Source organism: Trichosurus vulpecula, chromosome 4 (assembly GCF_011100635.1).
Source record: "Trichosurus vulpecula isolate mTriVul1 chromosome 4, mTriVul1.pri, whole genome shotgun sequence".
NCBI lineage: Eukaryota > Metazoa > Chordata > Mammalia > Diprotodontia > Phalangeridae > Trichosurus > Trichosurus vulpecula.
This window is the reverse complement of record NC_050576.1, coordinates 399,466,442-399,479,849: the sequence shown is the minus strand read 5'-3', so window position 1 is coordinate 399,479,849 and position 13,408 is coordinate 399,466,442. Positions and strand designations below refer to the sequence as shown.

The window sequence follows — 13,408 nt, the reverse complement described above, 5'->3', positions numbered from 1 at the left end:
TGGGTTATTAAAGCATCCTATCACTTTTTTTTTGAGACTGACAAAGGATTGTTATGAGGAGTAGGAAAATACAAGGTCAGAAATATAAATTAATTAGGATGCTGCTTACGTGCGAAGTCTCTTAATTTGTAAATGGGCTTGTTTTCTAAAAGTTAATTATAATTTTGGTTTTGGTTTTTGTAGGGAACTGCTGTTATAAGTGGTGGTTAAATTCTAAGCCTATTTAACTTACCATATACTGGAAATACTATGCATTTATGATGGGGAAAAATAATAGTATTTTAGTATTAGTAATTTTTTAGTATTAGTGACTAATATTTTTAAAAATGGAATTGAAATCTTGAAGACTGGTTGGTGATTAAGGAAAAATATTGATGGATAAAAGAAGATGAGGAATCAAGAAGAGACTTATGGGAATTCTAAAGATACTTCTCAGAACTTTGAAGTACTTTTGAGGTTGATGATACTAATTTTTTTTCTCTATTACTTCAAAACTTATAGCCTTCTATTTTCTTGAAACAGATATATACCGTGCATCCCTTTTATGTTTTTCAGGCATGATTAGAGTCAATTAGAAATCAAAAAATGAACTCAGGTTAGTGAGAGAGAATTAGAAAATTTTCTGAAACCAGTGAAGAGGGGTTTAGAGAATAAAGAGGGTTCAAGAGGATATATATGCATACAATAGCCCTAAGAAAGAGGATGGTAGGTAAGAGATGCTGGGACCAACAGAAGCATTGATTCACAGAAACTCTTAGTTGAGATAGGCCCAAGAGGTCATCTAATACAACCTGTGGGCAAATGGATTCTAAAATATATAACTTGCAGGAAGATATGAATTTCTGCTGTTTTAAGAAAACTTAAAAAGGTCTTGGACAAATACCCATAGAGTAGGTCCATCCTTTACAACATCTCTGAGAAGAGGTTGATCATTCACCTTCTGCTTGAAAATATCGAGTAAAGGGGAGCTGGCTTCTTTCTGGAGGATGTCCTTCCATTTTAGGACAGCTCTAATTATATGGAAACTTTGCCACACTGACTGCCATGAGGTACTTTGGGCCAAAACAGTTAAGTTGTTCAGAATGAGCCATGTTTTGTATAGAAGCAGAGGAATATTGGAGTTGGGGGAGGAAGACAATCTTACAGAACAAGACGTTGGTAAATCAGTTATTTATAACTTTGGAAAATGCTAGTATTTCAATTTTAACAAAATATCAGTATACAAAGTGTTTTTTCTTTAAAAAAAAGTTACTAGTATTCTGAGAGGAAAAGGGAACTAAAAGACACATTTTAATTTTTTTTAATTGCTTTAGGAGCTCAGGAAAATGAGGAAATATTATTTTATGGCTCATACTCATTAACTCTACAAATAGAACCTTATACAGAATGTACAGCATCATACACATGTTGCAAAACTGCTTATACCTTGCTCACTTTTTGCTAGGAAAAAATGGTAGTGAGGGAGATTTTATAACAAGGTCAAGGAAGGAAGGAGAATGCTTATCTGAAATTGTTGAGAGGTGTATTCTACCTTCAGGCTGGGTTTTTGGCCTCAAGGTTACAATAAACAGTGTATTAACAGAGGATGCATAGCCTCAAAATTAAAACATACAGTGCATCAGCATACTTTGACCGGTTTGCCAGTATGCAGCAATTGGTGCCAATATGCATGCTCACACATTATAACTAAAAAAACAGCATATCTGTTTTGTCAGGTAAATTCCTAAAATTTGTGTTCATTGAACTTGTGCAAGTTGAATTACATTTTAAATTTATTTAAGAGAGTTTGTTATTTGAAGATTGACTTATCCTGAAGCCTGTTACTTTTACTTTAAACAAGTTAGTTGTGTTATACTTGCGCAGTTGTTAATGTAGTAAATAATTAGCCTTTAATTTGAGAAACAAAAATATATGGGCCTGAGTTAAAAGTGTATTATTCCTAGTGGGCATATATTTCCCCAGAGTATTTTTATTTTTACTATATAACCTACATAAAAGGCTTTGTTTGTGATGTCCCAACAAGCGCTGAATAGATTAGCAGTTTATAGTTAATAAAATGATACTAATAGCCATCAGTAGAGCTCTGTCATTTAGAGCTTTTAGTAATTAACTAAACCCTTATTGATTTTGTGATAAATGGGTTTTATTTGTTCTTACATTTTTTCATTTGGTTATGTGAGTACCACTGACCAAAACCTCAAGGAATTCAGTGTAGTGCTTTGAAACCATATAGCATTTCTAGAATCTCTTCTGTAATCTTTAAATTTTAAATGTTACTTTTCTGTTTAATTTTGGAAGATATTATCTCAAAAATGTTAATATTAAAATACTGTTTAAGTATAAAAATACAGCTAGCTTTTCCCCTCCCACCTAATATTGCTTGTTTATTCTTTCTAAAATCATAATTTCCACATGATTAATATTAAAAAAAATTAAATTGTAAAGTGAAATAATGCTCTGTTCTTGGGTATAGTTTTTGAGCATTCCTTTTTTGCAACCTGAGCATCTGGTATTTTCAAATCAGACACCTTCTAAATTTGATTCATACATTATGGAAATCTGATGACACTAGGGGTGGATAGGCTTGCTTTGATTTTATGAAATATTAATCATGACTGTGATTAATGATTCAGCATTTCACATCTGGGTTATTTCTGTCATATTTGAAAATTATACTACTAAATACAGTATATAAACTTATTGTAAGAGTATTCATACTAATTCTCTAGCGTCCCTGTAAAAACTAAGTGGAAACCAAATGATGTAGGAGAAATTGCCAGTGAAATTTTTTGATTTTTATACTTCTTGACATATTTTATCCTCTCAGGGTTCTTTTGATGTAGATTAGGACATCTCTTTGGGGACTTGAGGCTATATAATCTACTGTTTAGTGTACTGTGTCCTCTAACCAAGTAAAATTTGAGGAAAAACTTCAGTATGTAGAAAGGAAGAATAGCTATAATATGTTATATCACTTGTTTATTCATCAGTACCCTGAATACAAAAATCATATCTTATGGGTTCCAGAATCATACTGGTACTTAACAATTATTAAATTAATTTTGGTGAAATAATCATCTGAATGTATCTAAAATGCGTAGTGTTTTAGAATGTAAAAAAAATTAAGATGCGCACATTGTTGTTCTACCATCCTTATTCTTGCCAAATTGACAGATGTCAGATTCATTCATATACACATGCTCTGCTTGTTTCAAAATACAGCAGTGGAAAGAAAAATTTAAGAACATACTTGTTTTTAGATAGATATCACATAGATAAAATACGTATTTCAGATAATTCTGTCAACAGAGTTCCTGTTGTGAACTTTCATATTCTAGTAAAACAAGTAAAATTCTTGCTTTTGCTACTATTACTGCTTCATATCTGAAGAAAAATACGATAAAGTTCTAAAATAGTGGAGAGTGTCATACTTCTCTAGTTGGTTTTAGATAACAGCAATATATTATCTGCTGTGCACTAATAATGCATGCTCAGGACCTGACACATAGTAGGTTCTCAATAAATTTTATTGATTGATTGATGTATATCTTTTTGATTGCTAAATTGTTTCCAGTTTCCTAAACTGATATTTAGAAGGCCTTTTGATGGCTTTAACTTCTATAATCCCACAAAGTCTAAAGACTGTGGATTTTTTAAGATAAAGTAAAAATCTCTCTACCTCCTGCCATAAAAGCTGTAGAGAATTAGTTGGGGTCTTCCAGGCTGACAGGATGTCCTTAGGCAGACAGTCTCTAGCTATAAAGTACTTTTTGCACTTCGCCTACCTCAAAGGTGTAGGATTATATAATTATACATTTTATCTTTATCTGGTTCTTTACTTTATCAGAACATTTGAGAATTAATCCCTTTATATTTTTCAGAGGTACATAGAATTTTTTTTTGGCATACTGTTCCAGTTCGATTTGTAAGGTTGAAAGCTTCTTTATATCCTTTGAAAATTAAAAGCGTATTAAACATAAAAATAAACTCAGTAAAACCTCAGCACCTTTAGGGAATTAATGATTCTGGAAAAGTTAGTGTTACTGATTGGCATATTCTTTATTTTATGGAAATCATTTTAAATATTCATTCTCTACCTTCTTCAATTATTATACTATATTTTACTGCAGCTAGAGATGCAGATATAAAGTGGTAATGGTGTGGAACAGTGATATAGGAGGAAGAGAGAATAGTGGACTGAGGTTCAGTCAGAAGATATAGCTGAGAAACCATGTATTAGTTACTTCAAATCTCTTAAGATTCAGTTTCTTAAAATGCAAAGTGGGAATAGTAATGCTTCCATGTGCCTTCATCCTGGAGTTGTGAGGATCAGATGAGATAATGTGAGTAATAATTATTTATATTTGTATGATGCTTTAAGGTTTGCAAAATGCTTTTCTCCACAGGACGCTGTCAGTATTCCCATTTGATACGATAAGGACACTAAGACTGAGAGGCTAAATGTCATACCTGCCCATTGTTACGGAGCAGTTCTATTCCTGACATCGTCGTCGAGTCTGACCCCTCTGGTTATGCGCTCTTTTCACCGCGCCGCGCTTTATAAGTGATTGCCATCGTGCACTCAGTGTTCCTCCAAGCTGATCACGTTGTTTCCTTCTTTCAGAATCTTTAGTGTCTTGCCCATCGTCCGCTGAATACCGTGCGAACTCCTAAGCCTGATGTTCAAGGCCCACCACAGTCTGACCTTAGACTGCCTTTCTTTCCTTATTCCATACTGTTCTCCTTCCTGAAATCTACATTTCAGCCAAGTGGAGTCAAGGCTCCCCCGGATTATACCAGAACAGACTTTCCTCGCTCATATCGCCCCCATCTGAAATACTTTTCATTCTTCAGAGTCTACCTCGGATGCAACTTCAGAACTTGCTTGTCCTTTAAATATCTCATTCCCAGCTGGAAGAAATCCCTCTCCCCTGGATGTCTTATGCCACTATGTTTGACCTTAATCATAGGCCTATGCAATTAATCATATTTTTAACACATACAAATAATGACAGCCCATGCCTTATCCCTCTAGATTCAATGTTCCTTATGGGTGGAGACTGGCAGTTCTTACTCTTTGTATCCCTGGTAACTAGCAACCTGCATTACATGTAGTAGGTCATTAGTGAATGTTTGTTGAATTTAGCCCTCAGAATAAAAAGATATTATTCTGAATTATATGTTTTTGTCTCCTCACTGTCATTATCTATACTTTATCATTGCTGTCATTTCTGCCATCGCTTCCAATGTTTTTATCTTCTTTTCCTTTTTTGCTCTTTTGTTTTCCTGTCTTTTCTCTCTCTTTTGACTTCTTGTACTTATTGGCAGGCCTTTTATGAACATTAACAATTAGAATACTCTTTTCCTTCTTTATCAGAAATAAATATATTCTGGTCTTAATTCTGTGGGAGATGCAATGTAGTGTAATTGAAAGAGCCCTGAATTCAGTCAGGAGATCTGGGTTCAAATCTCAATTGTTATTATTATCATGATTATACATATTTTTGTTGATGGTTGTTCGAAGATTAGAAATGTGGGGAGTGGAGCTATTTTAGGGTTCAGAGTTGTTCCAAAAGTCTGAATGTTTTACTATATTGTGGAAGTAGATATAGTCCTAATTGAGATTTAATAAATGAACATTTAAGTCTTGATATGTTTCAAGGCAAGGACAGATTTTCTGGTTGACTATGGGAAGGTTAACGTTGAAGATTTTCTACAGAAAATCATGTAACTCTTAAAATTTACCAATATTTTTATTCAGTGTTTTCCTGCACATGACTGCTCCAAGTAAGCATAGGAGATAATCCAAGAAAGGCTTATCATTGTATTACCCTTCATGTTGGCAAACACTACCGTACTTGCATCATAAGTATTTTATAAAAGATGCCCAGGGGCAGCTCTGTGGTACAGTGAATACAGCACCACCCCTGGAGTCAGGAGGACCGGAGTTCAAATGTGGCCTCAGACACTTGATACTTACTAGCTGTGTGACCTTGGGCAAGTCACTTAACCCCGATTGCCTTTCCTCTTCCCTCTGGAAAAAAACAAAGAAACAATAAAAGATGCCCTAAAGTCTTTGTGCAGTTTTAAGCTATTAAGGCTTAATTAAATTATTGCGGCCTAAAACTGCACAAAGACTGTATATGTTGTTTAGGTATCTTGCGTGCAAAGACATGGTTCCAAAATGTAGCAGTAAAATACAGAGCAAAATGGAAAACAAATTTAACAGAATATACCTTTTTAAAATAAAAGTTGTGCAAGTCAGAATATACATTTGTAATCTACAGAACTTTATTTTGATAAATTCTCCATTTAAAATTAATTTAGTTTTGTATTTTTTATTTAACCACAACCACCTCTCTTCCCAAGAATATACATCCTGGTTGTTACAGTTGTAATGATTTAGGCTGGCACTTCTTCATAAGGATCATGAGAAACAAGTAGATTTGTTCTGTACAAAAATTTATTGAAATGAAAGCTAGTGAATATTTTTACATAACTTTAAAAACAAGTCAAGGTACGTGCTGTGTATATTAACTAAGTCCTCTTTAATAGTAAAGGCCAGCCTTCTCATTTAAGGCAAGAATACTGTATTGATCCACTTTTCTGTGTCTGCATAGTGACTAACAGATGGCCCTTTTTAAAAGTTTAAATATAGCATATACTGGAAAATATGGAATAGTTAAAATAGTTAATATTTTAACCTGGTCCTTCCTCATATTCTAGGAAGTATATGGAATGATATTACACCTAGACAAATCCTCAGATCACCTGACAGCCAAAGGTTTATTGCCACAAAAAAATAAACAGTAAGTTTCTCTCTTGAGTTAAGATACATACTTTGCATTAAAACTTGTACTTTTTCTAAAGCCTGAAAATGACATATTACTTAAAATTTATCATCCTTTGGGTCCAAAATCTTAGGTGATTTTTACATGGAAAAATATTGTAGTTACAATTTAATTCTGACTTTTAGTACTTGGATCCTTGATTTATTTGTGTTTTATAGGTAAGACTGGGGCTTTATAATACTTTGTTTTAATCTATCCTTTCTTCTTGAACATAATGTACATTTTTAAGTCCTGTGCTTTTTTCTCACTTTGAATGTATCTTTTGATGTAGAGGTTGAGGAGCCATGGTAGATTAACTCTGTAAACTTTAATGGAGTTTTAAATCTGCCCCTTTTTTTGTATTTTTGTGCATAAAGTCTTTGAACACACCTTCATTTGATTTTGCATGTCATTGTCTTCATTGCCCTTGGCACTGCATTGATTTTATTTTTTTAGCATTTGCTTAATAACCTTAATTTTTCTTAATTTCTAAAAAGAACTTTTTTGTCCATTGGTGTTTCATGTTTGATCCTAAAGTAATTTTTAGTTATAAAACAAGCAAAACTGAATTTTGTAAGACTTTAGGATAACCTTTAATTGCAAATATGTTACTTTACTCATTTGATTTTTTTATACAGTAAGATAACTAAAGGTATAAAGATCTCATTCTTCAAGTACATTGGCAAAACAGTAACGCCTTAAGCTGATGTCAATTGCCTGATATTTGAATGAAGTCATACTCTTTTATGGTATAAAAATGTTTTTTCAGAATCATGCATGACTGTATGTGTGGTCCTTTGTGATATAACTCTAATTGCATGGTTAATTAAAATGAGAATATATGTGATATTTTAACAGAGACCTGATTGGCAGCAGATGGCTGATTAAGGAGGAACTAGAAGAAATGTTAGTGGAAAAACTGTCAGATCAAGATGTGAGTAATTAATCTTTTTAATTTAAGGGGACCTGTGTCATAAGAAAGCAGACACATGTGGTATTTAGGAACCCAATAGAAATATTCCTCAGAGGCAGGTGCTCCTAAGAAAATTTTCCTCTTTTTTAAACATTTACAGTTAGTTTCTGCCTTGGTAAGACCTTATCTGTGGTTTGAAAAATGGCACGGGTGTTTTCCAGATACTCCCTTCATCAATACCCCCAACATCATCTAATACTTTGGTGAATGCAGCAGATGTGATTATTCACATATAAGTCTGTTACATTAGCTAGTTTATGTTGGCTAACAGTAAGTAATAAGGTACTATTATATACAATACATAGGTACTATTATATATAATACATAGGTTAAAAAGATAAGGGGGGAAAACTTTGTGCTATCTATGGTTTAGACTACTATATTTTTTATTATTTCTATCTTTATTACATGCTGTTAAATCTTTCCAAATCTTTTCCATATAGCTGTAGGAAACCTTATACTATAAATACTCCATACTCAATAGTTCATGTTTCTTCCATACTCAAATTTGTCAGAAGGAATTCTATAGTTCATAAACTGAGAGAGGGCTGGACATCAAATTTAGCTGTCTAGCTTTATGGCTCTGTACAAAACAAATGGTATTTTGAAAAAATACTATTAACACTTAACTTTCTCAACACATAATATGTGTTTTATTATATTTTCACTTTAGGTTGAATTATTGTTATTTGTATTTGATAAATTGAATAGAGGAATAAAGAAGTTGTGGCTTGCTTAATGTCAGGAGTTTGGTTAGTATTAAAACTAGACTTGTTTTCTTTAGCCAAAATTACAATTCAGTTCTGGTACTCTTGGAGCTTTCTTTTTAAAAAAAATCTGCATTGCCTTATTCTTTCAGAGGATCATTTCATTGTTAGCTGCATATTCTTGCTGTCTCGCATTTTATGAATATGTGTTTTCAATTTTTAAGCATTCTAAGGTGTATCGTAAAATATACACCAATGTGACTTCTGCACCTTCTAGTATGTGTGCAGTGGGACAAACTAAAATGTGGGAGGCCCAGCAACTATTGCGTCCCTTAGTCTCAGTAGCAGGACTAAGTAATCTCTGCAGATGCCAGGTGTAGACAAAAAAGAAGGAAAAGAGAAGAAATAAATGATAGGGATTGAGAGCATATAAGAGGAAATAGAGTTAAATCCAACTATAAAAGGGGTGACATGTTGATTATCGTGACGCTCTTGGTTGTCTACCTTTGATATTATTGGCATTATTTCATATGTCACTAGGAACTGTTCAGAGTTGTGACACAACAGAATATTGACTCTTGTGGAAATGCTCTTGGTAATAATTTTTCTATGTAAATTAATGAAATTTTTAAGTTTGAAAAAATTTTGTGAGAATTTTTTGAGTAACACAGGGCAGAGTTACCCATATTTTAGGGAGTTCATGTAACATTTGTTTGATTTTGCATTAACACTTTAGAGGTAAGTTATTTTGGCTTCCATTTGTAAAGGGTTAATATCAAGTTGTTTACTTTCTAATCACATGTTCAAGAACTATTAAAAAAAACTCACAGAGTAGCAGGGATAATTTATTTCAAGAGGTTGCCCTTTAAGTCAAGTATCTCTTGAATTTTTAAATAGCTTGATTGTTCAGTTTTAAAGGAAATCATAAACATTAAAGGAACACAGCTTGAACAGGCAAAGATATATTTACCAAGTGTATTATAAAATATAATTTAAGAGGTACATTTTCATGAAATCAAACTGTTTCCATTTCAATGTACATAACTTATGGAAAAGACTTGCAAAGCTTTTCTTGATGCGATTCTAATAAAAGAATTAGAATCATATTTAAGATCACCCATATGTTTTCTTTGAAAATTAATAGAAACATCATTCTAACATTACAATGCTGTATTACAAAGGGTTTTTTTCTTTGAGTGGAATACTTCGTTGTTTGTTAAGGGATGGGTTCAATATTTTCAGGCCCCTAGAATAAGATGCATCTGTGTGCAGCTTTAAAAGCAGCATGCGGATGCAAAAGTGTCATCCTGTCACAATTCATCAAGAAAAGCAACATAGGAAAGATCAGGGATATAAAAATAGAAAATTTTAGCAAATGCAATTACACTTGCATCTTCTAATGAATTTTTATTGTCTACAGCATATGCGGTTCATTCTACTACTGGAAAGGTTATTGACATTGCCATGTGGTAGCACTGAAGAAGAATACATACACAAGTTTCGTAAAGCTATACCTGTTCAGTCCAAAAAGAAGCTGATTGAGCCTCTACAATGTGATGAGCAAGGAATGGCCTACAGCAGTGGGGAAGGTAGTTACTCTTTTTCGGTTACAGGAAGATAAACTCAAATAGAAAAGTAACTTTTTCGTTTATCATCCATCCCTGATGTTCATTTAACATTTCCCTTATTCCTAAGATTGTGCTAAAGATAGTGTCTCCGAAAAAAACTGTACATAATAACATCCCAAGGGAAATATCAACACGTGCCTGTAATATTATATGAACCTGTTAATATTATACATATCTCTTTTTCAGCTGACAGAGCAAATAAAATATTTAAAATAAATCTCTCTTCCATAAAATGACTATGTATAATAAATCCACATGACCACTGTGGTGAAATTTATTTACTAATCATTTACAGTAATCTTATTAACTTTAATATTATCCTAGATGTTTTTCTTTTTTATCTATGCACAGACATTTGACAAAAAGTAACTTACCAGAGTTCATTAAGCACTAGATAGCAGAAACTACAGCATTTCTTTTGAGTCTTCTTTTAAACTTCGTATTTTCAACTTTGTCCTGATGATTCTTTCCATTTTTACAGATGGTTTTCTGAAAGACATTTTTTTTTACTAAATACAGTTTTACTTTAGTAATTTTAATTTTATAAAAACAAATCTCTTAATTTTTTTGTTAACTGTGAAATACATCTGAAAAAAGATGTACAGAAAAAAGGAGACTCCCCTGGGTTGATGATGATATATTAAACATATTTTTCCCAAGTAATGATTTCAGGGATGAAAAATATAAATATAGCTCCTTAAACAATTTTGAAAACTTTCAAGGTAATCTGCCCTCTTCTAGTTGAATTTAGTGCAAGGATTATTCAGCATTATATATTACTTTTAAAAAAGTCCAAAGTGAACTTAAGAGTCCACTAATAATAACTTTCTATCTTTAAGGCAAAAGAAAAACTGCAAAAGCAAAAGTAATGATTTATGAACATGGAAGTGGAAGAATAAAAGTGAATGGGGTAGATTATTTGCTTTACTTTCCAGTAACACAGGACAGGTAAGTTCTGGTTTTGGCTTGCTTTTTAATATGAAGCTCCTTTGATCACTTTCAGAGTAAGTTCCCATCTTGTTCTCGTGAGTCATTGGGGTTTTTTTTGGTTTGTTTTAAAGAAAGATAAGTTCATTAAGCTGGAGAGGGTGATTTTCCTAGGCGTCGCTAAAAATTTTGTACAATAAACTACTAAAATTCTTCATAAGATATTATTAGAATTTAGGTATTCTTAGAAGCTGTCAATTTCATCTTCATGTGCTGAACCAATGTCCACAAAAAATGTATTTCTGCCTCTCTTAGTTCCAGAGAAACTTTGGCTATTTTAACTTGGCAGCAGTGAATTTCTTGCCATTTATTTCTTAGGATGTTTTTCTTTGATTCTCTCAAATGTTAGAAAATATAGAGGCTTTTATTATTCAGTGTTGAAAATTGATTATGTGTTGAGCTGGCAAAGAAATTGTCCTTTAGTGGCCTGTGATAATAGCAAATCCCATGCAGTAATTGGTGTCATTTTTTTTCTGTGGCAATTACATTTTTTTCAGTTGTATATAATCTGGAAGGAAATAAATACAAACCATAAAAGGATGTAGCTTTGCTTGAGACACATCATGGTTGAGTAGTAGGAGCGCTAGACTTGGAGTCAGGAAAACCTGAGTTTGGTTTCCTCTGCCAATTCCCACTAGTTTTACAATGGATATTGAGATGTTACTTAACCCCTTGAACCTGTTTCCTCATCAGTAAAATGGAGGTAATAATACCTGTGGTACCTACCTCACAGTGTTGATGTGTAAAGATTAAATGCTCGTTATAATGCAAACACTAGAGCACTATATAAATTCAATTCAAGAAACATTTTATTAATATCATTATTACTTCTTTTTGAGCAAATCAGTGTACATAAGGACCTTCTTTCTAAGCTCCTACTTTATAGGACATCCAAAGGAAAGTGAGCTTATTCACTAGAATAGAAGTTCTGACTGATCCCTTATTTTGTCTCCTTGTTTTTTAAAGCGTCTTGGGCTGTACAGTCAATTGAGAATGCCAGGCATCTGTTCCCAGTGCTTACATAAGGGTATTATCCTTTTAATCCTCTATAAATTTCTCAGCAGGACTTAAGTTCAATAAAGATTTCATTATTTGTTTTCTATATAAAAAAATGACATAGCCTACATTCCGTTGAAAGTAGATATATGGCTGGAAATATGTTTTTAGGCAGGGTTCTCTTTCTTAGGCAGAGTTCTTTTCTTATGGTGCTTTCCTATCAGCCACAGAGCTTTTATAAATTGTTGTCAAAGGCCATCCAAGGCTATCTTTTGATGCGTTCAGTGGTGATAGCCAAATTTCCATAGAACGTCCAGGCATCATACTATATGTCTCCTGACTAACTTATATAAACCAAACGTTCTGCAGTCAGTCCTTTTGCTTCAGTCAGTCAAATAGGCAGAAACTTATTTGAGCACTTACCATGTACAGAAGATTGTGCCAGTGTACCAGGTTTGGAATTTTTAAAAAGACAACTTGAGACATAGTTATGGGGAGGCGGGGGATGATGCAGGGGATGCTCTGAAGACCTGGGATTTCCATCCTGGCTGTGCTGCTTAATAGTTGTATGATCTAGGACTCCCTTCATTTTGCTAATCTTCAGTTTTCTTGTTTATAATAAGAGGATAATAATGTAGCACCTATCCCGCAAGTTTTTTGCAATGAACATACCTTGTAAAATATGATATAAATATGAATTGCTGCTGCTTTTATCCAAAAAAGGCAAATTACAAATAAGTACACTAGACCTAAACTTCATTTGCACGTATCCTAGTAGCCCCCAAAGTCTTCAGATCTTACAGTCAACTCATATTGTATCTTGACCCTGGAGTCCTTGGTGCCCCAGGTTTGTTTTTGTGGTAGTTGTAGTTTTTTATGTTTAATTTTTAAAAATTCTGAACTTAAGTGCACACAAAATATACTTATTTCCATATACGTAACAGAATAGAAAAAAGATTGTAAATGAAATCACTAATCTTCGTTTTATGATACTTTTCAAAAAAGTAATAAATTGGAACTAATTACTTTAAAAGCTATCCTTATCTGTGCTTTCTTCTGAACTTCCCCTTCTCTTCTGTGCATTTTAAAAAACATTCCAGTAGCTTACTTTTTGTCAGTTTAGGGGCCAGTATCCTTTTTCTTTCCCTCCTTCTCTCCTTCCTTTTCTTTCCCTTTCTCCCTGGAATAATGAGAATTGAAAATCTTTGTTTGCCAACAAATTGGCAACTCATTGTTTATTACCATGTTCCCATTTTTTATCAATTATAGTTGAAATGAGGTATTCTT

At 33.1% G+C, this 13,408-nt stretch overlaps 1 protein-coding gene across 1 annotated transcript in view; it reads left to right on the top strand.

The window, feature by feature from the left end:
- The window catches only part of MRPS9 (mitochondrial ribosomal protein S9), a 99,397-nt gene that overhangs the window by 72,094 nt on the left and 13,895 nt on the right, over nucleotides 1–13,408 (top strand). The window contains exons 6-9 of the mRNA XM_036756415.1: nucleotides 6,727–6,809; nucleotides 7,689–7,764; nucleotides 9,931–10,099; nucleotides 10,978–11,086. Coding sequence (XP_036612310.1) covers nucleotides 6,727–6,809; nucleotides 7,689–7,764; nucleotides 9,931–10,099; nucleotides 10,978–11,086 — 437 coding nt within the window. The remainder of the gene's footprint in view (nucleotides 1–6,726; nucleotides 6,810–7,688; nucleotides 7,765–9,930; nucleotides 10,100–10,977; nucleotides 11,087–13,408) is intronic.